A 26,344-nucleotide genomic window follows, 5' to 3' on the forward strand; every position below is an offset into this window, starting at 1 on the left:
CCGCTTCCCCTGCTCCTCACTGCCCCTCCTCCTCCTCCTCTCTCCCTCCTCTCCTCCTCTCCTTCCTCCCTCTCCCTCCCCCCTCTACCTCCTCCTCCTCTCCTCCCTCATCCTTCTCTCCCTCCTCCTCCCCCCTCCTCCCCCCCTCCCACTCCCCACTCCCACTCTCCCTCCCCTCCGCGCTTCCCCCCTCTCGCCCCCCCCCCTCCCCGTAATGTTAGATCCCAGTCCCATTGTGCCCCTCTCCAGTTTAACCCACCCCGGTGCCTAGCTGAGCCGAGACGGTGTGAGGCTTTTGCTACTTTCCAATCCACTGTGACCATTCTAGAATTATATATCTAGGAACATAGGAACAGGAGGAGGCCATTCAGCCCCTCCAGCCTGTTCCCCCATTCAATGAACTCGTGGCTTATCTGTATCTTAACTCCATTTACCTGCCTTGGTTCTGTATCCCTCAATACCCTTATTCAACAAAGATCGATCAATTTTAGTTTTGAAAGCTCTAATTGACTCCCAGCCTCAACAGCTTTCTGGGTGAGAGAGTTCCAGATGCCCACTGCCCTTTGTGTGAAGAAGTGCTTCCTGACATCATCCCTGAACGGCCTGGCTCTAATTTTAAGGAGATGCCCCCTTGTTCTGGACTCCCCGCACCCGAGGAAATAGTTTCTCCCTATCTACCCGATCAAACCCTTTAATCACCTTAAACACCTCGATTAGATCGCCCCTTAATCTTCTATATTCGCTGGAATCCAAGCCCAGTCTGTGCAACCTGCCCTTGTAATTTAACCCTTTTAGCCCCGGTATCATTCTGGTGACTCTGCGCTGCTCCCCCTCCGAGGCCGATATATCCTTCCTGAGGGGCGAGGCCCAGGACTGAATGGATACTCCAGGTTGGGTCTGACCAGAGCTCCATACAACTGAAGCATCACTCCCTCCCCTTTGTATTCCAGCCCTCGAGATAAAGGCCAACATTCCATTTACCATTTAATGATCTTTTCTCCCTGTTCCCCCCACAGTTCCCAGCTTCTCAGCATTTAGACAATACTCTGATTTTATCATGCTTGGGTCCAAAATGGACATCCTCACAGTTCCCCACGTTGAAGCCCGTTTGCCCATTCACTGAATCTATCACTGTCGCTTTGCGACTTCCCACTTCCATCTCCCCCACTTACTGTGCCTCTTGCGGAGACAGCGCTGGTGGTATTTCTCCAGCAACTTGAGGTGTCTACTGTATATGGTCCACATCTCTGACCCAAACAGGAGGGCGAGTATTACTACAGCCCTATAGACCATGAGCATCCGGGAGGGCGCTAAGCACCTCAAGTCTCATCGCCGAGAGCATGCAGAAATCAAGCGCAGGCAGCGGAAAGAACGTGCGGCAAATTTGTCCCACCCACCCTTTCCCTGAACGACTATCTGTCCCACCAGTGACAGGGACTGTGGTTCTCATATTGGACTGCTCATCCACCTAAGGACTCATTTTAAGAGTGGAAGCAAGTCTTCCTCGATTCCGAGGGACTGCCTATGATGATGATTACTGTGCCTCCTAACTCAGTGCTGTCATCAGTTTCGTTATATACCGCTACTATTATGGAGTCTATCTCCTGACTAGCTGCAGCCTGACACAACCCCCCCCCCCCCCCCGAGATATCTGCGCTCCTCAAATTCTGCCCTCTTGAGCATTGCTGATTATAATCGCTCAACCATTGGTGGCCGTGCCTTCAGCTGCCTGAAGCCCTAAGCTCTGTAACTCCCTCCCTCCCTAAACCTCTCCGCCTCTCTACCTCTCTCTCCTCCTTCAAGATGCTCCTTAAACCCTACCTCTTTGACCAAGCTTTTGGTCACCTGCGCTAATTTCTTCTTATGTGGCTCAGTGTCAAATTTATTTTTATTTATTTGTTTTGCCTTATAATGCTGCTGTGAAGCACCTGAGGACATTTTACTACATTAAATGCGTTGTATAAATACAAGTTGTTGTTGTATAGCCTGTGAAAATGTTGCCCATTAACGTGGATCAGAATGATCTAAAGGCTGCACTCTGACCCTGTGGTGCCCAGTGTTAATGTGTGATCTCCACCTGCCGTGTTTCGACAGGTAAAAGCGACAGATGATGAGTATGGAGTCAGCACTACGACCAAAGTCACAGTGAAAATCATCAACAATAACGGTAAATGTGTTTTGCTCCATGTGTATTAGTATAGAGTGTAAGAGCTGATTGCTTAGTAGTGCTGAGTGTGTTTTGCTAAGCTTTAAAGTTTATTTCTGCTGGGTAGTTTCAAGTCTATTAACTAGAAGCATGGCAGGGCAGCTCAGTTCCGTGGATTGCACATCCTGTGCCATGTGGGAAGTCCTGAACTCTTCGCGTAGCCTGGACGACCATGTGTGCAGGAGGTGTCACTAGCTACGGCAACTCGAGTTCCGCGTTTCAGAGCTTGAACAGCGGCTGGAGTCACTGCGGTGCATCTGCGAGACTGAGAGTTACGTGGATAGCACATTTCTAGAGGTGGTCACCCCGCAGCTTAAGAGTGTGCAGGCAGAGAGGGAGTGGGTAACCATCCGACAAAATAGGAGGACTAGGCAGGTAGTCCAGGAGTCCCCTGAGTCCATCTCGCTCTCCAACCGGTATTCTCTTCTGAGTACCGGTGGGGGCGACGGTGCCTCTGGGGAGTGCAGCTAGAGCCAAGTCCACGGCCACCACGGGTGGCTCAGCTGCACAGGGGGAGGAAGAAGAATGGAAGAGCAATAGTGGTAGGGGATTCGATGGCTAGGGGAGCAGACAGGCGTTTCTGTGGCCGCAGACGTGACTCCAGGATGGTATGTTGCCTCCCTGGTACCAGGGTCAAGGATGTCACCGAGCGGCTGCAGGGCATTCTGGGGGGAGAGGGAGAACAGCCAGAGGTCGTGGTCCATATCGGGACTAATGACAAAGGTAGAAAGAGGGATGAGGTCCTGCAGGCAGAGTTTAGGGAGCTAGGAGAGAGATTAAAAAGCAGGACCTCAAAGATAGTAATCTCCAGATTACTCCCAGTGCCACATGCTAGTGAGTACAGAAATAGGAGGATAGAGCAGTTGAATGCGTGGCTGGAGAGATGGTGCAGGCAGGAGGGCTTTTGATTCTTGAGGCATTGGAACCGCTTCTGGGGGAGGTGGGGACCTGTACAAGCCGGACGGGTTGCACCTCAACAGGGGGGCGGTGGGGGGAGGGTGTTGCTAGAGCTGTTGGGGAGGGTTTAAACTAGCTTGGCAGGGGGATGGGAACCGGAGAATAGATTCAGTGGGGAGAGAAGCAAAGCTGGAATTGGGCAGCAGAAAAGTAGAAAGTGAATTTGGAAGACAGAGGAAACAAGGGCTGGGAAATAGTCAACAAGGGAGTTTGGCAATACTAAATGGTATTATACATCAATGCAAGGAGTATAGGGAATAAGGCAGATGAGCTGAGAGCACAGACTGACACTTGGGAGTACGATATTATAGCTATTACTGAGACATGGCTGAAAGAAGGGCAGGTATGGCAGCTCAACATTCCTGGTTACAGGGTTTTCAGACGGGATAGAGAGGGGGGGGTAAAAAAGGAGGGGAGGTCGCAGTATTAATTAAAGAAACAATTACAGCTGTGAGAAGGGATGATATGTTGGAAGGATTGTCAAATGAGGCCATATGGGTTGAATTGAAGAACAAAAAAGGGGTGATTACACCTCTGGGAGTGTACTATAGACCCCCAAGCAGTCAGAGGGAGATAGAAGAACAAATATGTGGGCAAATTGCTGCGAAGTGCAAAAACTATAGAGCTGTAATAGTGGGGGATTTCAACTACCCGAATATTAACTGGGAAAAAAGCAGTGTGAATGGGACAGAGGGTGCAGAATTCCTAAAATGCATTCAGCAGAGCTTCTTTAGCCAGTATGTAACAAGCCCAACAAGGGAGGGTACGGTTCTGGACTTGGTTTTGGGGAATGAAGAGGGGTAGGTGGAAGGGGTCTTAGTGGGAGAGCATTTTGGTGCTAATGATCATAATTCAGTAAGATTTAGGGTAGTTATGGAAAAGGACAAAGGGGGACCAAGAATAAATTTCTCAATTGGGTGGGTTAAAGCCAATTTGTTGAGCTGAGATGGGATTTAGCCAAAGTGGACTGGAAACGGCTACTTGGTGGTAAATCAGTGTCAGAGCAGTGGGAGGTATTCAAGGAGGATATCCTGAGGGTATAGAACAAGTATGTTCCCTTAAAAAAAAGTTGGGGCTAACAAATCTAGTGTCCCTGACATCCAGGGTAAGATAAAGAAAAAAAGGGAAGCTTATAGAAACATAGAAACATAGAAAATAGGTGCAGGAGTAGGCCATTCGGCCCTTCGAGCCTGCACCGCCATACAATGAGTTCATGGCTGAACATGCAACTTCAGTACCCCATTCCTGCTTTCTCGCCATACCCCTTGATCCCCCTAGTAGTAAGGACTACATCTAACTCCTTTTTGAATATATTTAGTGAATTGGCCTCAACAACTTTCGGTGGTAGAGAATTCCACAGGTTCACCACTCTCTGGGTGAAGAAGTTTCTCCTCATCTCGGTCCTAAATGGTTTACCCCTTATCCTTAGACTGTGACCCCTGGTTCTGTACTTCCCTAACATTAATAGGAACATAAGAACATAAGAATTAGGAACAGAAGTAGGCCATCTAGCCCCTCGAGCCTGCTCCGCCATTCAACAAGACCATGGCTGATCTGGCCGTGGACTCAGCTCCACTTACCCGCCTGCTCCCCATAACCCTTAATTCCCTTATTGGTTAAAAATCTATCTATCTGTGATTTGAATATATTCAATGAGCTAGCCTCAACTGCTTCCTTGGGCAGAGAATTCCACAGATTCACAACCCTCTGGGAGAAGAAATTCCTTCTCAACTCGGTTTTAAGTTGGCTCCCCCATATTTTGAGGCTGTGTCCCCGAGTTCCAGTCTCCCCGACCAGTGGAAACAACCTCTCTGCCTCTATCTTGTCTATCCCTTTCATTATTTTAAATGTTTCTATAAGATCACCCCTCATCCTTCTGAACTCCAACGAGTAAAGACCCAGTCTACTCAATCTATCATCAAAAGGTAAGCCCCTCATCTCCGGAATCAGCCTAGTGAATCATGTCTGTACCCTCTCCAAAGCTAGGATATCCTTCCTTAAGTAAGATGACCAAAACTGCACGCAGTACTCCAGGTGCGGCCTCACCAATACCCTGTACAGTTGCAGCAGGACCTCCTTGCTTTTGTACTCCAACCCTCTCGCAATGAAGGCCAACATTCCATTCGCCTTCCTGATTACCTGCTGTACCTGCAAACTAACTTTTTGGGATTCATGCACAAGGACCCCCAGGTCCCTCTGCACTACAGCATTTTGTAATTTCTCCCCATTCAAATAATATTCCCTTTTACTGTTTTTTTCCCAAGATGGATGACCTCACATTTTCCGACATTGTACTCCATCTGCCAAACCTTAGCCCATTCGCTTAACCTATCTAAATCTCCTTGCAGCCTTTCTGTGTCCTCTACACAACCCGCTTTCCCACTAATCTTTGTGTCATCTGCAAATTTTGTTACACTACACTCTGTCCCCTCTTCCAGGTCATCTATGTATATTGTAAACAGTTGTGGTCCCAGCACCGATCCCTGCAGCACACCACTAACCACCGATTTCCAACCCGAAAAGGACCCATTTATCCCGACTCTCTGCTTTCTGTTAGCCAGCCAATTCTCGATCCATGCTAATACATTTCCTCTGACTCCGCGTACCTTTATCTTCTGCAGTAACCTTTTGTGTGGCACCTTATCGAATGCCTTTTGGAAATCTAAGTACACCACATCCATCGGTACACCTCTATCCACCATGATCGTTATATCCTCAAAGAATTTCAGTAAATTAGTTACGCATGATTTCCCCTTCATGAATCCATGTTGCGTCTGCTTGATTGCACTATTCCTATCCAGATGTCCCGCTATTTCTTCCTTAATGATAGCTTCAAGCATTTTCCCCACTACAGATGTTAAACTAACCGGCCTATAGTTACCTGCCTTTTGTCTGCCCCCTTTTTTAAACAGAGGCATTACATTAGTTGTTTTCCAATCCGATGGTACTTCACCAGAATCCAGAGAATTTCGGTAAATTATAACGAATGCATCTGCTATAACTTCCGCCATCTCTTTTAATACCCTGGGATGCATTTCATCAGGTCCAGGGGACTTGTCTACCTTGAGTCCCATTAGCCTGTCCAGCACTACCCCCCTAGTGATAGTGATTGTCTCAAGGTCCTCCCTTCCCACATTCCCGTGACCAGCAATTTTTGGCATAGTTTTTGTTTCTTCCACTGTGAAGACCGAGGCAAAATAATTGTTTAAGGTCTCAGCCATTTCCACATATCCCATTATTAAATCCCCCTTCTCATCTTCTCAGGGACCAACATTTACTTTAGTCACTCTTTATGACAGATACTGCAAACTCAACACTGCAGAAACTCTGGAGGAGTATAAGAGCAGGGGTGCAATTAAAAAAGATATCAGGAAAGCAAAGAGCGAGCATGAAAGAATATAGGCAAGTAAAATCAGGGAAAACCCAAAGATGTTTTATAAATACATTAAGAAGATAACTAGAGAAAGAGTGGGGTCTATTAGAGACCATAAAGGAAATCTGTGTGTGGAGGTGGAAGACGTGGGTAGGATTCTTAATGAATACTTTGCATCGTTTTCACAAAAGAGAGGGGCGATGCAGACTTTGCAATGAGGAAGGAGGTGTGTGAAATATTAGATGAGATAAACATAGTGAGAAAGGAAGTATTAAGGGGCTTAGCAGCTGTAAAGATGGATAAATCCCCAGGGCCCGATGAAATGTATCTCAGGCTCTTAAGCGAAGCAAAAGAGGAAATAGCAGAGGCTCTGACCATCATTTTCCAATCCTCTCTGGCTACAGGTGTGGTGCCAGAGGACTGGAGGACTGCTAATGTTGTACCTTTGTTTAAAAAGGGAGAAGGGGATAGACCGAGTAATTACAGGCCAGTCAGCCTAACCTCGGTGGTGGGAAAATTATTGGGAAAAATTCTGATGGACAGGATAAATCTTCAGTTAGAAAGACACAGATTAATCAAGGACCATCAGCATGGATTTGTTATGGGAAGGTCATGTCTTACTAACTTGATTACATTTTTTGAGGAGATAACCAGGAGGGTCAATGAGGGCAGTACATTTGACATGGTGTATATGGATTTTAACAAGGCTTTTGAGAAGATCCCACATGGCAGATTGGTCACGAAAATAATAACCCATGGGATCCAGGGCAAAGTGGCAAGTTGTATCCAAAATTAGCTCAGAGGCGGGAAGCAAAGAGTAATGGTTGATGCGTGTTTTTGTGACTGGATGCCTGTATTCAGTGGGGTTCCATAGGACTCAGTGCTGGGTTCCTTGCTTTTTGTGGTATATATCAATGACTTGGACTTGAATGTTGGGGGTATGATTAAAAAGTTTGTAGATGACACTAAAATAGGCTATGTGGTTGATAATGAAAAAAGCTGCGGACTGCAGGAAGATATCAATGTACTGGTCAGGTGGGCAGAACACTGGCAAATGGAATTCAATCCGGAGAAGTGTGAGATAATGAATTTGGGGAGGGCTAACAAGGCAAGAGAATACATAAAATGGTAGGACACTGAGAAGTGTAGAGGAACAAAGGGGCCTTGGAGTGCATGTCCACAGATCCCTGAAAGTCGCAGGCCAGGTAGATAAGGTGGTTATGAAGGCATATGGAATACTTGCCTTTATTAGTCGAGGCATGGAATACAAGAACAAGGAGGTTATGCTTGAACTGTATAAAACACTGGTTAGGCTGCAGCTGGAGTACTGTGTGCAGTTCTGGTCACCACATTACAGGAAAGATATGATTGCACTGGAAAGGGTGCAGAGGAAATTTACAAGAATGTTGCCTGGACTGGAGAATTTTGGCTGTGAGGAAAGATTGGAGATGCTGGAACAGAGGAAGCTGAGGGGAGATCTGACTGAGTTATGAAGGGCCTGTATAGAGTGGATAGGAAGGACCTGTTTCCCTTGGCAGGGGGGTCAACAACTAGGGGACATAGATTGAAAGTAATTGGTAGGAGGTTTAGAGGAGATATGAGGAGAAATTTCTTTACCCAGTGGGTGGTGGGAGTCTGGAACTCACTGCCTGAAAAGGTGGTAGAAACCCTCGCCACATTTAAAAAGTACTTGGATGTGCACCTGAAGTGCCGTAACCTGCAGGGCTCCGGACCAAGGCTGGAAAGTGGGATTCAGCTGGATAGCTCTTGGTTGGCCGGCGTGGACACAATGGGCCGAAATAGCCTCCTCCGTGCTGTAACTTTCTGTAATTCTATGATTCTATTAGACTGAAGTGAATTAATGTGATAGGGCCGCGTAATCCTCGGGTCCCAGTGTCGTTTAATGGTCTGTTACAGACATGGTTCGACCTCTGGAAATGTGAATCTTTAATACGTTTCAAGCGAGCTGCCCCAGTGAAGGTACAAGACTGAGAAGTAATGAGGGCAAGTTTCTGAGTTTCTGCTCCTGGTGAGAATCCTAACCAGCTGGGACTGAGTACAGCAAATTTGCCCATGTTCTTCCATCGTTTCTAACACATTGGAAGTAAGAGGAATGGGCAGAAAATCGTGGGCAGAATCCACTTGAATTTCCAGTGAGAGGGAAAATGCGGATAAAGCTTCCCCCGGTATGTTCAATTCATTGACGCCCTCTCCGCCCCCACCGGTGCTCCGTGGCTGCAGTGTGTCCCATCCCCCACCTTCAACACCCACTCCCTCCCCTACCTTCAACATCACTCCCTCCCCCACCATCAACACCCACTCCCTCCCCCACCATCAACATCACTCCCTCCCCCACCATCAACTCCCACTCCCTATCCCACCTTCAACATCACTCCCTCCCCCACCTTCAACATCACTCCCTCCCCCACCTTAAACATCACTCCCTCCCCCACCATCAACATCACTCCCTCCCCCACCATCAACATCACTCCCTCCCCCACCATCAACATCACTCCCTCCCCCACCATCAACATCACTCCCTCCCCCACCTTAAACATCACTCCCTCCCCCACCATCAACATCACTCCCTCCCCCACCTTAAACATCACTCCCTCCCCCACCTTAATCACCCACTCCCCCACCTTAAACATTCACTTATATTGTAAGCTCAAACTGTTGTGACCTTGGTTTCTTTAATGTAACTCCAGAGTGAGGAAGCAGCATGGTCGACTGCCTTTTATACCTGCTTGCCCGGGGTGTGCAGATGACCCTTGGGTCTCCCACAGGTGTGCCCCCCTGGTGGCAAGTCCCACACATTGATAATGTTTACATACATAACATCATTCCCCCCTAAAGTCTTAGATACAAGTTATTTACAAGTTGAGGCGATCCAGGGCTCTGTGTTCCCGGGTTGATCACTTGAGTTGAAGTCCTGGCATGGGTGAGTCGGTTGGATCATTGCTGCACTGCGGTGTGGCTGGTCTGATCGGACTGTTGGGTTCATCCTTGTGGTTGACCGCGAGGTCGATTGCTGGTTGGGTGTGTGTGGGTGGATCATTGATGGTAATGTCCTCTTCAAACTGTTCTTGGTTGTCAGTGAATCTCAGTTTGGTCTGATCTTAGTGCTTTCTGCACATTTGTCCATTCAAAAGTTTGACAACAAACACTCTATTCCCCTCCTTGGCTAACACAGTGCCAGCAACCCATTTGGGACCATGACTGTAATTAAGAATAAACACAGGGTCATTAAGTTCAATGTCACGTGATACAGCCGCGCGATCGTGGTACACGTTATGCCGGTGACGCCGGGTTTCTACATGATCATTGAGATCCGGGTGGACTAAGGAGAGTCTTGTTTTGAGTGCTCTCTTCATTTGCAATTCTGCAGGGGGATCCCCAGTATGCGAGTGGGGTCCCGTGCGGTAGCTGAGCAGAATCCGAGATAGCCGGGTCTGCAGGGAACCATTCATCATGCGTTCCAAGCTCTACTTGATGGTTTGGACTGCCCGTTCTGCTTGACTATTGGATGCGGGCTTAAACGGCGCAGACCTGACATGCTTGATGCCATTGCGGGTCATGAACTCGTTGAATTCCGAGCTGGTGAAACATGGTCCATTGTCACTAACAAGGATGTCGGGCAAACCATGGATGGCGAACATGGCCCGGAGGCTTTCAATGGTGGCAGTGGACGGACATGACAACATTATTATACATTCAATCCATTTAGAGTAAGCGTCCTCTGCTACTAGGAACATCTTTCCTAGAAAGGGGCCAGCGAAATCTACGTGGACCCTGGACCACGGTTTGGAGGGCCATGACCACAGACTCAATGGGGCCTCCCTTGGTGCATTGCTCAACTGTGAACAAATGTTACAGTGGTGTGCGCATGGATCCAATTCCGAGTCAATGCCGGGCTACCAAACGTGCGACCTAGCGATCGCCTTCAATCATGACTATGCCTGGGTGGGTACTGTGAAAGTCACATATAAACGTTTCCCTGCCTTTTTTTGGCAAAACTACACGATTCCCCCATAGGAGACAGTCTGAATGGATGGACATTTCATCCTTGCGTCGGTGGAACGGCTTAATTTTGTCTTGCATTTCCCCAGGAACCGCCAACCAGCTCCCATTGAGGTTGCAGCTTTTTACTCGTGATTGCACAGGGTCCTGGCTAGTCCAAGTCCTGATCTGGTGAGCCATGACGGGTGACCCTTCTCTCTGAAAAGCATCCATTACAAGAAGCAAATCTGCGGGTTGCGCCATTTCCACCCCGGTGGTGGGCAATGGTAGCCGACTGAGGGCATCAGCACAGTTCTCAGTGCCTGGTCTGTGGTGGATTACATAGTCATATGCAGATAACGTTAGTGCCCATCTTTGGATGCGGGACGAAGCATTGGTGTTAATATCTTTGCTTTCTGAGAACAGCGAAATGAGCGGTTTGTGGTCAGTTTCGAGCTCGAACCAGAGTCCAAATAGGTATTAGTGCATTTTCTTAACCCCGTATACGCATGCTAATGCTTCTTTCTCAACCATACTGTAGGCTCTTTCAGCCTTAGATAAACTTCTGGACGCATAGCAACCAGTTGCAGTTTGCCTGATACATTGGCTTGCTGTAACACACACCCGACCCCGTACGAAGAGGCATCACAACAAGCTAGTACTAAACGTTTACACGGGTCATACAATACAAGTAACTTGTTAGAACATAGCAGATTTCTGGCCTTGTTAAAGGCTGTCTCTTGAGATTTACCCCAAACCCAGTCATCACCCTTACGTAGCAATAAATGCAAGGGTTCCAGCAAAGTGCTCAACCCCGGTAGAAAGTTATCAAAATAGTTGAGGAGTCCCAGGAACGAACGCAGCTCCGTCACATTCTGTGGTCTGGGGGCATTCTTGATGGCCTCCGTGGGTCTGATGCCGTCTGCCGCAATCTTTCTCCCCAGAAATTCGACCTCTGGTGCCAGGAAAACATACTTGGAGCATTTCAGCCTGAGTCCCACTCTGTCCAGTCGCTTTACAACCTCTTCCAGGTTGTGCAAGTGTTCGGTGGTGTTGTGGTCAGTGATCAAGATGTCGTCTTGAAACACCGCGGTGTGCGGAACCGATTTCAGCAGACTCTCCCTGTTCCTCTGGGAGATGGCTGCAACCAAATGAATCCCAAAGGGGCATCTCTGGTATATGAACAGTCCTTTGTGCGTGTTGATGCACGTCAATTTTTTCGAAGGTTCAGCCAGTTCCTGTGTCATGTAAGCAGAGGTTAGATCCAGCTTGGTGAACGACTTCCCCCCTGCTTGCGTTGCGAACAGGTCATCCACTTTGGGTAGTGGGTACTGGTCCTGTTACGGGACTCAGTTGATCGTTAACTTGTAGTCCCCGCAGATTCTGACCATTCCATCGCTTTTCAACTCCGGAACAATTGGACTGGCCCACTCATTGAACTCGACTGCCGATATGATCCCCTCTCGTTGAAGTCTGTCCAGCTCGATCTCGACTTTCTCTCGCATCATGTATGGAACCGTTCGGACCTTTTGATGAATGGGTCGTGCATCAGGGACTAGATGGATCTGCACTTTGGCGCCTGTGAAGTTGCCTATGCCTGGCTCGAATAACGACAGGAATTTGTTTCGCACTTGGGCGCACAAGGTGTCATCCACTGAAGACAGTGCTTTGATGTCATCCCAGTTCCATCGGATCTTTCCTAGCCAGCTTCTGCTGAACAGCATTGGGCCATCGCCTGGTACAATCCATAGTGGTAAATCATGCACAGCTCCATCATACGATACCTTCACTGCCGCACTGCCAATGACTGATATGAGCTCTTTGGTGTAAGTGTGCAGCTTGGTGTGGTTCGGGCTTAGTTTTGGCCTTTGTGCCTTGTTGCCCCACAGTTTCTCAAAAGCCTTCTGGCTCATAATTGACTGACTCGACCCTGTGTCCAATTCCATGGAAACTGGAATGCCGTTTAATTTGACTTTTAACATTATCGGAGGGCTTTTGGTGGTGAAGGTGTGTACCCCATTCACTTCCTCTTCAGCCTCAGGTTGAGTTGCCTCTCTTACTCGTTCAGTGTGATCCTCGTCAGATTGGTCATCTTCTGCCGACTCTGCCACATGGTGAGTCGCAGCACGTCTGCACATTCGCTGGAGGTGCCCCATTGTTCCACAGCCCTTGCACACGTAGTGCTTGAATCGACATTGATGGATTCGATGATTACCCCCGCAGCGCCAATATGGTGTTAATGGATTCGCATTCACGCCTCACGGCGGACTCTGAGTCATCCTAGGTCTGGCCTCTGCAGGCGTGTAGGCCCTGTCATGTACAGTTCTGCCTGCTGAAAGCATTATTTTATGCACAGTACTTGCCGGTGAGCTTCGATGCTTTAATGATATCTGTTTAGTGTTATCGTTCGTGGACATGAAAGCCTGGGCTATCGTGATGGCCTTGCTCAGATTTAGGGAACTGGAAAACAACAGTTTGCGAAGAATTACCTAGTGGCTGATTCCAAGCATGAAAAAGTCCCACAACACTTCCCCCAAAAATCCAGCAAATAAGCACGGTCCCGCAAGGCGTCTTAGACGACGTAGCTCGCCACGTCCTGGCCCTCGGAGCGATGGTGCATATAAAACCGGGCCATCAAGATGCTCTTCTTTGGCTTGAGGTGTTCCCGAACCAGCGTGCACAACTCTTCATATGTCTTCTTCATTGGTTTTGTCGGTGCTAGCAGATTTTTGATGAGGCCATATATCGTGGACCCGCAAATGGTGAGGAGAATCGCCCTGCGCTTGACCGCGGTTTCTTTTCCAGCTCGTTGGCCACAAAGTACTGGTCAAGACGCTCAACACAGGCTTCCCAATCATCACCCTCAACAAATCTCTCAAGAATACCAACGGCAGCCATAACCATGTGAAAGTTTGTGATCCGTTACTCGTCGCCAATTGTTATGTTCAGAATAACTCCACAAGACTGTATATTGTAAGCTCAAACTGTTGTGACCTTGGTCTCTTTAATGTAACTCCAGAGTGTGGAAGCAGCATGGTACATTGCCTTTTATACCTGCTTTCCCAGGGTGTGCAGGCGACCTTTAGGTCTCCCACAGGTACGCCCCCTGGTGGCAAGTCCAACACATTGGTAATGTTTACATACATAACATCCCCCACCTTAAACACCCACTTCCTCCACCTTAAATACCCACTCACTCCCCCACCTTAAAACACCCACTCCCTTCCCCACCTTAAAACACCCACTCCCTCCCCCACCTTAAAACATCCACTCCCTCCCCCACCTTAAAAACCCACTCCCTCCCCACCTTAAACACCCATTCCCTCCCCCACCTTCAACATCCAATCAATCAATCAATTAATCAATCATAGGCAGTCCTCAGAATCGAGGAAGACTTCCTTCCACTCTTAAAATGAGTCCTTAGGTGGCTGAACAGTCCAATACGTGAGCCATAGTCCCTGTCACAGGTGGGACAGATAGTCGTTGAGGGTAAGGGAGGGTGGGTCAGATTTGCCACATGCTCTTTCCGCTGTCTGCGCTAGGTTTTTGCAGCTCTCAGCAATGAGACTCGAGGTGCTCAGCGACCTCCCGGATGCACTTCCTCCACTTAGGACAGGTTTTGGCCAGGGACTCCCAGGTGTCAGTGGGGATGTTGCATTTTATCAGGGAGGCTTTGAGGGTGTCCTTGTAATGTTTCCTCTGCCCACATTTGGCTCGTTTGAGTGAAGGTGTTCCGAGTAGAGCGCTTGCTTTGGGAGTCTTGTGTCTGGCATGCGGACAATGTGGCCTGCCCAGTGGAGCTGATCAAGTATGGTCAGTGCTTCAATGCTGGGGATGTTGACCTAGTCGAGGACACTAATGTTGGTGCATTTGTCCTCCTAGGGGATTTGTAGGATCTTGCCGAGACATCGTTGGTGGTATTTCTCCAGCACGCTCTCCACCACCTTCAACATTCACTCCCTCCACCACCTTCAACGTTCACTCCCTTCACCACCGGCGCACCGTGACTGCAGTGTGTACCATCTACAAGATGCACTGCAGCAACTCACCAAGGCTTCTTCGGCAGCACCTCCCAAACCTGCAACCTCCACCACCTAGAAGGGCAAGGGCAGTAGACGCATGGGAACACCACGTTCCCCTCCAAGTCATGACTGGGACACATATTTGGAGAGATTACATGAAAATCAGCTGTAAAAAAGTTGCCTCACCAACAGAAATTTGTCAGTGGCTTCAGAAATGCTATTGAGTATCTGCCACAGAATCCAGTGTTGATTAAAGGATACGCGATCATACAAGATTAGTTTCTTTTTTATTTGTTCCTGGGATGTGGGCATCGCTGGCAAGGCTGGCATTTATTGCCCATCCCTAATTGCCCCTTGAGAAGGTGGTGGTGAGCCGCCTTGAACCGCTGCAGTCCGTGTGGTGAAGGAGTCTTTATAAAATGTGGTTCTTATGTGGTGGGCATCGCTGGCAAGGCCGGCATTGATCGGCCGTCCCTAGTTGCCCTGAGAAGATGGTGATGGGCAAGGTTTATGGGGAGCGGGCAGGGAAGTGGACCTGAGTCCATGATTGGATCAGCCATGATCGTATTAAATGGCGGAGCAGGCTCGAGGGACCTTATGGCCTACTCCTGCTCCTATTTCTTATGTTCTTATTATACCTTCATCTTCAACAACTTGTTGTTTTACAACTGAGTAACCTGCTGGACTGGAGTCACATGTAGGCCAGACCAGGTTAGGATGGCAGGTTCCCTTCCCTGAAGGACATCTGTGAGCCCGTTGGGTTTCAACGACAATCCGGCAGTTTTTATGATCACTTTTATCTGAGGCCAGTCCACAGATCGGCAGATTTATTTAATTCAATATCACAAATTGCTGGAGTGGAACTTGCGATCATGACCTCTGTATCATACAGACTTTACTCCCCGGTAATCTGTGGACTCTGTTTATACTGCCTGAGGTTTTAATTTTCTCTGGGTTAATCATTTACCAAAGAATAAAACGAAGAAACAAGAATTCACTTCTTTCACAAGCTCAGCGACAATAATTGTGGCCCGTGGTGCCCCTACAATGGGGTTGTGGTGCCCACCAGGGGCGGGCAGAGGGAGAGTCGCTGGGGATTTCAAACGTCACATCTCCATTTTATCTGCCGGGCAAATAATCGAAGGCAGCAAGTGTCTGCCTGAAGCCGGGGGAGTGAGGGGTGGGGGGGGCGGGGGGGGGTAGCATCACTCTGACCTGTGTGTTATTCCCCAACATTCATGTCGCCAGGACCTTCACCATTTCACACCACCCATCGCTGGGTGCCCAGGGTCACAAGGTGATCGATTAGAGGCGAACATGAGGCAGTGAGCAACTAAAAGGCCATTTTTGCCCGAATTCTTTACTTTTTTGGTGTCAATCACATTGTTATGAGACTTTGGGCCAATTGCACTGCTTTTCTCCATCTACCGATGGGTTTCCCCGATGGGAATCTCGCTAAATGAGTTGTTTGCAGGGCTGTGACTGGGTATTTGCTCTAGGCCACCAAATAGTGGCAAGGTCTCCTGAATTCCCTGTCGGATTTGTTACTGACTATTTGGGTAGGCTTGTGGGACCAGCCCCATTGGATGAGTGTCGATTTCAAGTCTTTACAAGGCTCGTCCACGGGGCAAAGTCCGGTGAATCACCACAGGCCAGGGAGGGCTGCGGGGACTCTGGTGGTAAAGAGGGTCGGGCATGAGTACAGGTGGCCAGCACAGGGGTCTCCAAGCATAGAAACCACTACCAAGGGAGAGGCCGAACTGAGGCCGTGTGGTGAGTGTTATGTATGTAAACACTACCAATGTGTAAAACTTGCCACCAGGGGGCGCACCTGTGGGAGACCCAAGGGTCACCTGTACACCCTGGGCAAGCAGGTATAAAAGGCAGACTACCATGCTGCCTCCTCACTCTGGAGTTGCAATAAAGAGACCAAGGTCACAACAGTTTGAGCTGAAGATGTACAGTCTTGTGGAGTTATTCTAAACGTAACAGTGAGGTTAAAGTTAATCGCCCTTTAGTCATCGTCTGATGCATGTGAAACTTTATAAAAACAGACATGCATTATTATAACAAGCAATACATCAATGATAACGACCCAATAACCAACCAGGTACACCAACAACAACTATTTGCACTATCAGCCCTGTGTGGAATCCGACCTGGTTCCATACCCACAGCCTGGGGCTCTGGGAGTGACATTTGGACAGCACAGTCTCTTCGACTGTTTCTAGAAGTGCTTCTCCTCCATGTCCTTTTTAACATCTTCAACTTGGAGAATCTTCTCGTGGCCCCTGATCCCTTGGAGTAGCGGCACTTAGTCATTTGTGGCAATGGTGGTTACCCTGCCGATTTTGAGTTCCTCGGCCAGTGGTTTAGCCAACGTTGACATGTTGCCCAGCGAACCAGCAGTAGAGTCACTGTGACTTAGAACTCAGAGGGTGGCCACGTTAGTTTGTAAACCTAGACTCCCCGAAGAGAGTCATAGTTACTCCCGCCATATTTATAATGATTCAGTTCCATTTGCAACTCCTCCGATAATGCAAGACCTGGACGACATTCAGGCTTGGACTGATAAGTGGCAAGTAACACTTGCGCCACACAAGCGCCAGGCAATGACTATCTCCAACAAACGAGAGTCTAACCACCTCCCCTTGATATTCAATGGTATTACTATCGCCGAATCCCCCATCATCAACATCCCGGGGGTCACCATTGACCAGAAACCTAACTGGACCAGCCACATAAATACTGTGGCAACAAGAGCAGGTCAGAGGCTGGGTATTCTATGGCGAGTGTCTCACCTCCTGACTTCCCAAAGCCTCTCCACCATCTACAAGGCACAAGTCAGGAGTGTGATGGAATACTCTCCACTGGCCTGGATGAGTGCAACTCCAACAACACTCAAGAAGCTCGACACCATCCAGGACAAAGCAGCCTGCTTGATCGGCACCCCATCCACCACCTTCAACATTCACTCCCTCCACCACCGGTGCACTGTGGTTGCAGTGTGCACCATCTACAAAATGCACAGCAGCAACTCGCCAAGGCTTCTTCGACAGCACCTCCCAAACCCGCGATCTCTACCACCTAGAAGGACAAGGGCAGCAGGAGCATGGGAACACCACCACCTCCACGTTCCCCTCCAAGTTACACACCATCCTGACTAGGAAATATATCCCCGTTCCTTCATCATCGCTGGGTCAAAATCCTGGAACTCCCTCCCTAACAGCACTGTGGGAGCACCTTCACCACACATACTGCAGCGGTTCCAGAAGGCGGCTCACCACCACCTTCTCAAGGGCAATGCCCACATCCTAGGAATGAATTATAAAGGACCTAGAGAGGCAGAGCCTGCAGTGATGACCCTTCCCGTTAAGGGAGGGAAGGAACCTGTGATACCGACAGTGCTGCACGGGACATTGGGCCGTGTTGCACCGCTCCCGCCACGCTTGCTGGATTTAGCATCCAAGGGAAGTGACAGCACTTAATTTAACGTTCCACTTCCCTCCTGGAGCGCTAATTTGGAAGGTGGTGGCGGCGTCACTTGTATAGGGCCCGGCAATACTGATCGTCCCAAGCGGGGCGCTACGCGATTTCTCCCCCATCGAGTACAAAGCAAGGAAGTTATGATGAATCTTTATAAAACACTGGTTCGGACCCAACTGGAGTATTGTGTCCAATTCTGGGCACCGCACTTTAGGAAGGATGTGAAGGCCTTAGAGAGGGTGTGGAAAAGATTTACGAGAATGGTTCCAGGGATGAGGGACTTCAGTTACGTGGATAGACTGGAGAAGCTGGGGTTGTTCTCCTTTGAGTGGGGAAGGTTGAGAGGAGGTTTGATCGAAGTGTTCAAAATCATGAGGGGTCTGGGCAGAGTAGATAGAGAGAAACTGTTCCCATTGGCAGAGGGTCAAGAACCAGAGGAGACAGATTTAAGGTGATTGGCAAAAGAACCAAAGGTGATGTAAGAAAAAACCTTTTTACGCAGCGAGTGGTTAGGATTTGGAATGCACTGCCTGAGAGGGTGGTGGAGGCAGACTCAATCTTATCTTTCAAAGGGGAGTTGGATAAGTACCTGAAGGAAAAATATTTGCAGGGCTACGGGGAAAGGGCGGGAGAGGGACTGGCTGAAGTGCTCTTGCAGAGAGCCGGCACGGGCTCGATGGGCCAAATGGCCTGCTCTTGTGCTGTAACCGTTCTATGAAGCTATGATTGATTTTACGGGACTCCTCCAGAAGCTGCTGTGGGAGGGGCTTGGGGATCTCACAGCTGTGGGTGGTGCGCGGCACAGGGAGAGCAAGATGAAGGAGGACTGGAAGGTAAGTACATCAACCGAGTGAGGCCGCACAATGGCAATGCCATGGGCTGTCCCAGCCTGGGTTTTTGACAGGGTCTCCAACTGGGCAAAGCTCCACGACTGCAGCACAGACTCAAAGCCAGACCTCAGTACGGCCAGTGGCAACCTCTGTCAGCCTCCAGATCCCCCGCTGCGGCCACACTGCCCTCCAACATTGACCCCCCGCACCCTCCCCTGCCCCGGGCCACAGCTTGCTGGGTCAGCAGGGGGGTCAGCAGGAGGGTCAACATGGGGGGTCAGCAGGAGGGTCAACACAGGGGGTCAGCAGGAGGGTCATCGGGGGGGGTCAGCAGGGGGGGTATGCAGGAGGGTCAGCAGGGGGGTCAGCGGGGGGATCAGCAGGAGGGTCAGTGGGGGGGGTCAGTGGGAGGGTCAGCAGGAGGGTCAGCAGGGGGGGTCAGTGGGAGGGGTCAGCAGGGGGGTCAGCGGGAGGGGTCAGCGGGGGGGTCAGCAGGAGGGGTCAGCGGGGGGGTCAGCAGGAGGGTCAGCGGGGGGGGTCAGCGGGAGGGGTCAGCAGGGGGGTCAGCAGGGGGGTCAGAACGGGGGGTCAGCAGTGGGGGGGGTCAGCAGGGGGGATCAGCAGGAGGGTCAACATGGGGGGGTCAGCAGGAGGGTCAACACAGGGGGTCAGCAGGAGGGGGTCATCGGGGGGAGTCAGCAGGGGGGGTCAGCAGGAGGGTCAGCAGGGGGGTTAGCGGGGATGGGTCAGTGGGAGGGGTCAGCGGAGGGGTCAGCATGGGGGGTCAGCGTGGGGGGTCAGCAGGAGGGTCAGCAGGGGGTCAGTGGGATGGGTCAGCAGGGGGTTCAGCGGGAGGGCAAAGAGGGGTCAGCGGGAGGGGTCAGAGGGAGGGCAGGGGGGCCAGCTGGAGGGGTCAGCAGGGGGGCAGGGGAGGTGCGAGCATCATTTCGGGCGCATCTCCAGTGCCCGTGGAATCTGGTAATACCATTCGTCCATTATTGTGGGGTGGGGTGGGGAGGCCTAGCATTCCCCTGCTTTTATATTACTGACTTGGATGAAGGGACCGAGTGTAATGTAGCCAAGTTTGCTGATGATACAAAGATGGGTGGGAGAGAAAATTGTGAGGAGGACACAAAAAATCTGCAAAGGGATATAGACAGGCTAAGTGAGCGAGCAAACATTTGGCAGATGGAGTATAATATGGGAAAATGTGAGTTTATCCACTTTGGCAGAAAAAATAAAAAAGCAAATTATAATTTAAATGGAGAAAAATTGCAAAGTGCTGCAGTACAGAGGGACCTGGGGATCCTTGTGCATGAAACACAAAAAGTTAGTATGCAGGTACAGCAAGTGATCAGGAAGGCAAATGGAATGTTGGATTTTATTGCAAGGGGGGTAGAGTATAAAAGCAGAGAAGTCCTGCTACAACTGTACAGGGTAAAGGTGAGGTCACATCTGGAGTACTGCATACAGTTTTGGTCTCCGTTTTTAAGGAAGGATATACTTGCATTGGAGGCTGTTCAGAGAAGGTTCACTAGGTTGATTCCGGAGATGAGGGGGTTGACTTATGAAGATAGGTTGAGTAGGTTGGGCCTATACTCATTGGGGTTCAGAAAAATGAGAGGTGATCTTATCGAAACATATAAAGATAATGAGGGGGCTCGACAAGATGGATGCAGAGAGGATATTTCCACTCATAGGGGAAACTAAAACTAGGGGCCTAGGGCTAGATTTTCTCTAAAGCCCCTCAACGCCCGATTGCCCACTGAAAAGAACTGCTAATGTTCGGTGAGTAGTGCTGGTGAGAATTTCCATTTTTATGTTTAAAGTAATTAAAACTAATCGCCCGGTGAAATAATGGGCGTTGCACACTCATTTTCGGCAGTTTTCTCGGTGGGTAAGTGGAAAGTTAGTAACATGGGCGGTCATTACCGGAATGGACGGTAAGTACTAAGTTTTAGTCTGAGGCTGCGGTTGGGCCTAGGGAGGGGGGGAAAACTTTAAAAAAATGTGAATTAAAAAAAATAAAAACGTACAAAGCATTCCCAGGACAGTTTGATAACTAATCGCCGTTTTTAAATTTAAAAAATAAATAAAGAACCTTTAACTTATCTTTCTTTGCAGGGTTCCCCCCTTACCGCCCTGTTTAAGCAGTTTTTACAGGGCGGGTCTCTCGCCGATCTGGACATCGGCAGTTGAGGCCAAACTTACGTGGTTGTTCTTGGCGTTGCACGTGGGCGGTTTGGTCCCAGCAGGCGACTTCAGTAGTGGCCGATAACATTGAAAAATTTACCTGGAAACTCTCGTCGGGTGGAAAAACAGCTGTACCGCCGAGAAAATCTCCGACAATGAAGGCGAAAGACTAGCCCTTAGTCTCAGAATTTAAAACTGAGATGAGGAGGAATTTCTTCTCTCAGAGGGTTGTAAATCTGTGAAATTCTCTGCCCCAGAGAGCTGTGGAGGCTGGGTCATTGAATATATTTAAGGCAGAGATAGGCAGATTTTTGAGCGATAAGGGAATAAAGGGTTATGGGGAGCGGGAAGGGAAGTGGAGCTGAGTCCATGATCAGATCAGCCATGATCTTATTGAATGGCGGGGCAGGCTCGAGGGGCCAGGTGGCCCACTCCTGCTCCTATTTCTTATGTTCTTATGTTCTGATTGACCCGCGCCCCCCCCCCCCCCCCCGCCTCCGGAGAAAAGCATTACCCGTTTAGAGGGGGAGTGGATAGAGAGGTCTATGCCAGGGGCGAACTCTACCATTGGAGCTCACATGGGCCTTTGTGCAGTCGGGTATGCCTTACCTCACTGGGCGCACTGTCCACCAACATTACACGGTCCCCTTTCCATGACCAGGAACCCCCAGATTAGGGGGTCCCCTCGCCTGCTCATCATGCGGGTTTGGAATGGAATGTTCTCTCCTCTAAAGGCAGCTCAGAAAATCCTGCAGATGGTAGAGACCCAATTGTCGGCTGTTTCTGTGACTGATCCTCCAGAGCCTGCCAGAGTTACAGTGAGAGATGGATAAACTTCCTGAGGGACTTCACGGCCAATGCCCAGTAGCAAAGGCTTTCTATTGTCCATACTTTGACTGTAACAATTAACTAATTTTAAATCCAGTGTCAACCACCACGGCAGCAACAACCCAAGGAACTGGACCAACGAAACCACCGGATGGGGCATCGACTCCTTCAAAGGCCCCTCCAACAGGTACACAAAGCAGTGCCACCTGCTCATCTGGGCACCAGCCGGTGCAGGCTCAGTGGCCTCAATGGGGAAATATCTCTGTAACCCCCTACACCCCTCCCTATCTCTAACCTCCTCCAGCCCTATACCTCTCTCTATCTCTGTAACCTCCTCCAGCCCATATACCGCTCCCTATCTCTGTAACCTCCTCCAGCCCTACACCCCTCCCTATCTCTGTAATCCCTCCAGCCCTACACCCCTCTGAGACCTCTGCGCTTCTTCAGTTCTGGCCTCTTGCCCATCTCCCACTTGCTTCGCATCACCATTGGTGGCTGTGCCTTCTGTTGCCTGTGCCCCAAACTCTGGAACTCTCTCCTTAAATCTCTCCACCTCTCTACCTCTCCCTCCTCCTTTAAGAAGCTCCTTAAAACCTCTTTGACCAAGCTTTGGTCACCTGTCTTAATATCTCCTTATGTGACTCGGTGTTAATTTTGTTTGATAACGCTCCTATGAAGCACCTTGGGATATTTTACCATGTAAGGCGCTATATAAATACAAGTTTTTGTTGATATTGTTGTTTTGCTGGTGATTTGCTCGAAGATTCCTTGTTATTTTGAATATTTGATTTTGTGCAATTTTTACACTTCCTTGTCCCTGGAGTGTTTTATTGTGTCAAACATCTGCTTTGGAACAGAGAGAGATCTGTAGCAGTGGTCTCAGTGGAAATGCACCCTTCCATCGGGTATATTCATTGATTATTGAAAACTCTGATTACTTTATCTTCTGTTCAATTACTTTTGCTTTTGGCCACTAAAAATGAGCTAATTTTTAATCCAGCTCCAACAACTGTGAAAACAACAACAACCCATGGAACGGGACCACCAAACCCACCGACTAATCCTCCCGGGCCTGGGCCCACCACCACTGGGGCATCGACTCCGTCAAAGGTCCCTCCTGGGCCCTCAGGAACCACCACAGCAAAGACCCCCGGATCTGGGAGTGGGCCTACGACAGGTAGGACGATGAGGCCCAGTCATACAAACATCTGCCCACCTAACTCTCCAATGGTGACAGAAACCAAGCACTGCACCTCACCACTAACCCTGAGCTTCCTGGGCCAGTAACACTGCCAGCCAGTGAACCAGCCGATGACCAGGAACTGGACCAACAACAAATACGCCAGCCGATCTCACTCTGTGCCAACTCCCCCACGCCCACTGCCCTGGTAACCTCTCTGTAAAGGTCACGACTGAGAGCGAACCCTGGCACCTTCTGTTTAACCTGCCGCAAGTCCTGAAACTTAAAATGAACTCCATCCTCTTTTGCTCCAAGATCTTCCTGTGCTCTAATTTAACAGCAATAGTGGTAGGGGATGCAATAGTCGGGAACAGACAGGCTTTTCTGCGGCCACAGATGTGACTCCAGGATGGTATGTTGCCTCCCTGGTGCCTGGGCCAAGGATGTCACCGAGCGGCAGCAGGGCATTCTGGGGGGAGGGTGAACAGCCAGAGGTCGTGGTCCATATCAGGACCAATGACATAGGTAGACAGAGGGATGAGGTCCTGCAGGCAGAGTTTAGGGAGCTAGGCGAGAGATTAAATAGCAGGATCTCAAAGGTAGTAATCTCCGGATTATTGCCGGTGCCATGTGCTAATGAGTACAGAAATAGGAGGATAGAGATGATGAATGCGTGAATGGAGAGATGGTGCAGGCGGGAGGGCTTTAGATTCCTGAGGCATTGGGACTGCTTTTGGGGGAAGGTGGGACCTGTACAAGCCAAATGGGTTGCACCTCAACAGAGCCAGGACCAGTATCCTCGCGGGAGGGTTTGCGAGTGATATTGGGGAGGGTTTAAACTAACTTGGCAAGGGGGTGGGAACCAGAGAATAGATTCAGTGAGGAGAGAAGCAAAGCTGGAATTGGGCAGCAGAAAAGTAGAAAGTGAATTTGGAAGACAGAGGAAACAAGGGCTGGAAAATAGACAACAAGGGAGTTTGGCAATACTAAATGGTATATACTTCAATGCAAGGAGTATAGGGAATAAGGCAGATGAGCTGAGAGCACAGATATCTGTAAGATATTATAGCTATTACTGAGACATGGCTGAAAGAAGGGCAGGTATGGCAGCTCAACATTCCTGGTTACAGGATTTTCAGACGGGATAGAGGGGGGGGTAAAAAAGGAGGGAAGTGTCACAGTATTGATTAAAAAAACAATTACAGCTGTGAGAAGGGATTATATGTTGGATGGATCATCAAATGAGGCCATATGGGTTGAATTAAAGAACAAAAAAGGGTGATCACACTACTGGGAGTGTACTATAGACCCCCGAGCAGTCAGAGGGAGGTAGAAGAACAAATACGTGGGCAAATTGCTGCGAAGTGCAAAAACTATAGAGGTAATAGTGAGGTATTTCAACTCCCTTAATATTAACTGGGAAAACATTAGTGTGAAGGGTACAGAGGATGCAGAATTCCTAAAATGCATTCAGGAGAAAAAAAGGGAAGCTTATGACAGATACGGAGAACGCAACACTGCAGAAACTCTAGAGGAGTATAAGAAGTGCAGGGGTGCAATTAAAAAAGATATCAGGAAAGCAAAGAGAGAGCATGAAAGAATGTTGGCAAGTAAAATCAGGGAAAACCCAAAGATATTTTATAAATACATTAAGAGCAAGAGGATAACTAGAGAAAGAGTAGGGCCTACTAGAGACCATAAAGGAAATCTGTGTGAAGAGATGGAAGATGTGGGTATGATTCTTAATGAATACTTTGCATCCGTTTTCACAAAAGAGAGGGGCAACCAGACTTTGCAATGAGGAAGGAGGAGTGTGAAATATTAGATGGGATAAACATAGTGAGAGAGGAAGTATTAAGGGGGTTAGCAGTTTTGAAAGTGGATAAATCCCCAGGCCCAGATGAAATGTGTCCCAGACTGTTAAGAGAAGCAAAAGAGGAAATAGCAGAGGTTCTGATCATCATTTAGTCATTCTCTCTGGCTACAGGTGTGGTGCCAGAGAACTAAAAAGGGAGAAAGAGTGTGGCATATTAGAAATCATAAAGGAAATCTGTGTGTGGAGGCAGAAGATGTGGGAGTCTAGAACTCACTGTCTGAAAGGGTGGTAGAGGCAGAAACCTTCACCACATTTAAAAGATACTTGGATGTGCACTTCAAGTGCCATAAACTACAGGGCTACGGACCAAGAGCTGGAAAGTGGGATTAGGCTGGATAGCTCTTGGTCGGCCGAACACGATGGGCTGAAATGACTTCCTTCCGTGCTGTAAATTTCTATGATTCTATGAACAGCTCAAAGGAGCAAATTAACCTTTGCAACAAAAATATGCATTATATATAGTGCCTTTAGTGTAGAGGAATGCCACAAGTAGATGTATCAGGAAGAGACACCACACCAGGAGGGGAGGGATTGAAAGGGGTGAGGAAACGGGTTGTGAGAGGTGGAGAGATTTAAGGAGGGATTTACCAAGAGTAGCATTGAGCAACTGAAGGCAGTTATAGGGAGGGGCAAGGCCATGGAGCGATCTTAAAGACTAGGATATGGATTTTAGAGCAAATATCTTGGGAAGCCATTGGAGATGATGATTTGTTAATTGTTAATTTTGAATCTGAGATTGAAAGCTGTAAAGTCCTGTCCCCTCAGTACAGATTCACACGAGGCATGTAGTGAAGTCAAGGTCACTCTGGACCTGCACCTTTATTTCACAGCTCTGGAATGCTGCACTTGCCTGAGACCTGTCCTTATATACCTGTCTCTTGCAAGTGCACCCCTGGTGGTAAGGTATGCTGGTGGTTACAGGTCATATCTTATTACAGTCATGTATAGCATGTTAGGATACAGTTATATATAATAATGTAAGATACATGACATCACCCTCCCCCAAGGTCTTATTGTCTTTATAGGTTCAGTCTCTCAGGTGGTCTACGCTCTCGCGTGGAGTGTCTGAGTTTTGGTTCAGTTGTTTGCCTTGGTGTCTGTTTTTCTTTGGGTGTGGTTGCTGGTATCTCACTTGGGCTCTCTGTTTCGATTGGTGTTATTGTTGTTGACTCGCATGGGCTGTCTGTTGGGATTGCCCTTTCCTCAGGTTGTTCCTCTGTCTGTCCACCAGGTGTGGTGCGAGTTCCACATTGTAGTCTGCCTCTGGCTCCGCAGTGTTGTTGGTAAATCTGCTTTTGACTTGGTCTACATGCCTCCGGCAGGTTTTGCCATTGTCCATTTGTACTATCAGTAGCCTGTTTCCTTCCTTGCCCGTTACTGTCCCTGCAAGCCAT

The 26,344-nt window shown here is 48.9% G+C and overlaps 2 protein-coding genes across 2 annotated transcripts in view; both read left to right on the forward strand.

The window, feature by feature from the left end:
• LOC139280284 (malignant fibrous histiocytoma-amplified sequence 1 homolog) overlaps positions 1-1,123 on the forward strand; it is a 71,922-nt gene extending 70,799 nt beyond the window's left edge. Inside the window, exon 10 of the mRNA XM_070899961.1 lies at positions 1,017-1,123. Within this exon, the coding sequence (XP_070756062.1) occupies positions 1,017-1,123 (107 nt within the window). The remainder of the gene's footprint in view (positions 1-1,016) is intronic.
• LOC139279628 (cadherin-related family member 5-like) overlaps positions 1-26,344 on the forward strand; it is a 184,900-nt gene that overhangs the window by 130,961 nt on the left and 27,595 nt on the right. Inside the window, exons 13-14 of the mRNA XM_070898739.1 lie at positions 2,095-2,167; positions 22,895-23,071. Coding sequence (XP_070754840.1) covers positions 2,095-2,167; positions 22,895-23,071 — 250 coding nt within the window. The remainder of the gene's footprint in view (positions 1-2,094; positions 2,168-22,894; positions 23,072-26,344) is intronic.

The sequence above is a fragment of the Pristiophorus japonicus genome, chromosome 14, assembly GCF_044704955.1.
Source record: "Pristiophorus japonicus isolate sPriJap1 chromosome 14, sPriJap1.hap1, whole genome shotgun sequence".
NCBI classification, from domain to species: Eukaryota; Metazoa; Chordata; class Chondrichthyes; family Pristiophoridae; genus Pristiophorus; species Pristiophorus japonicus.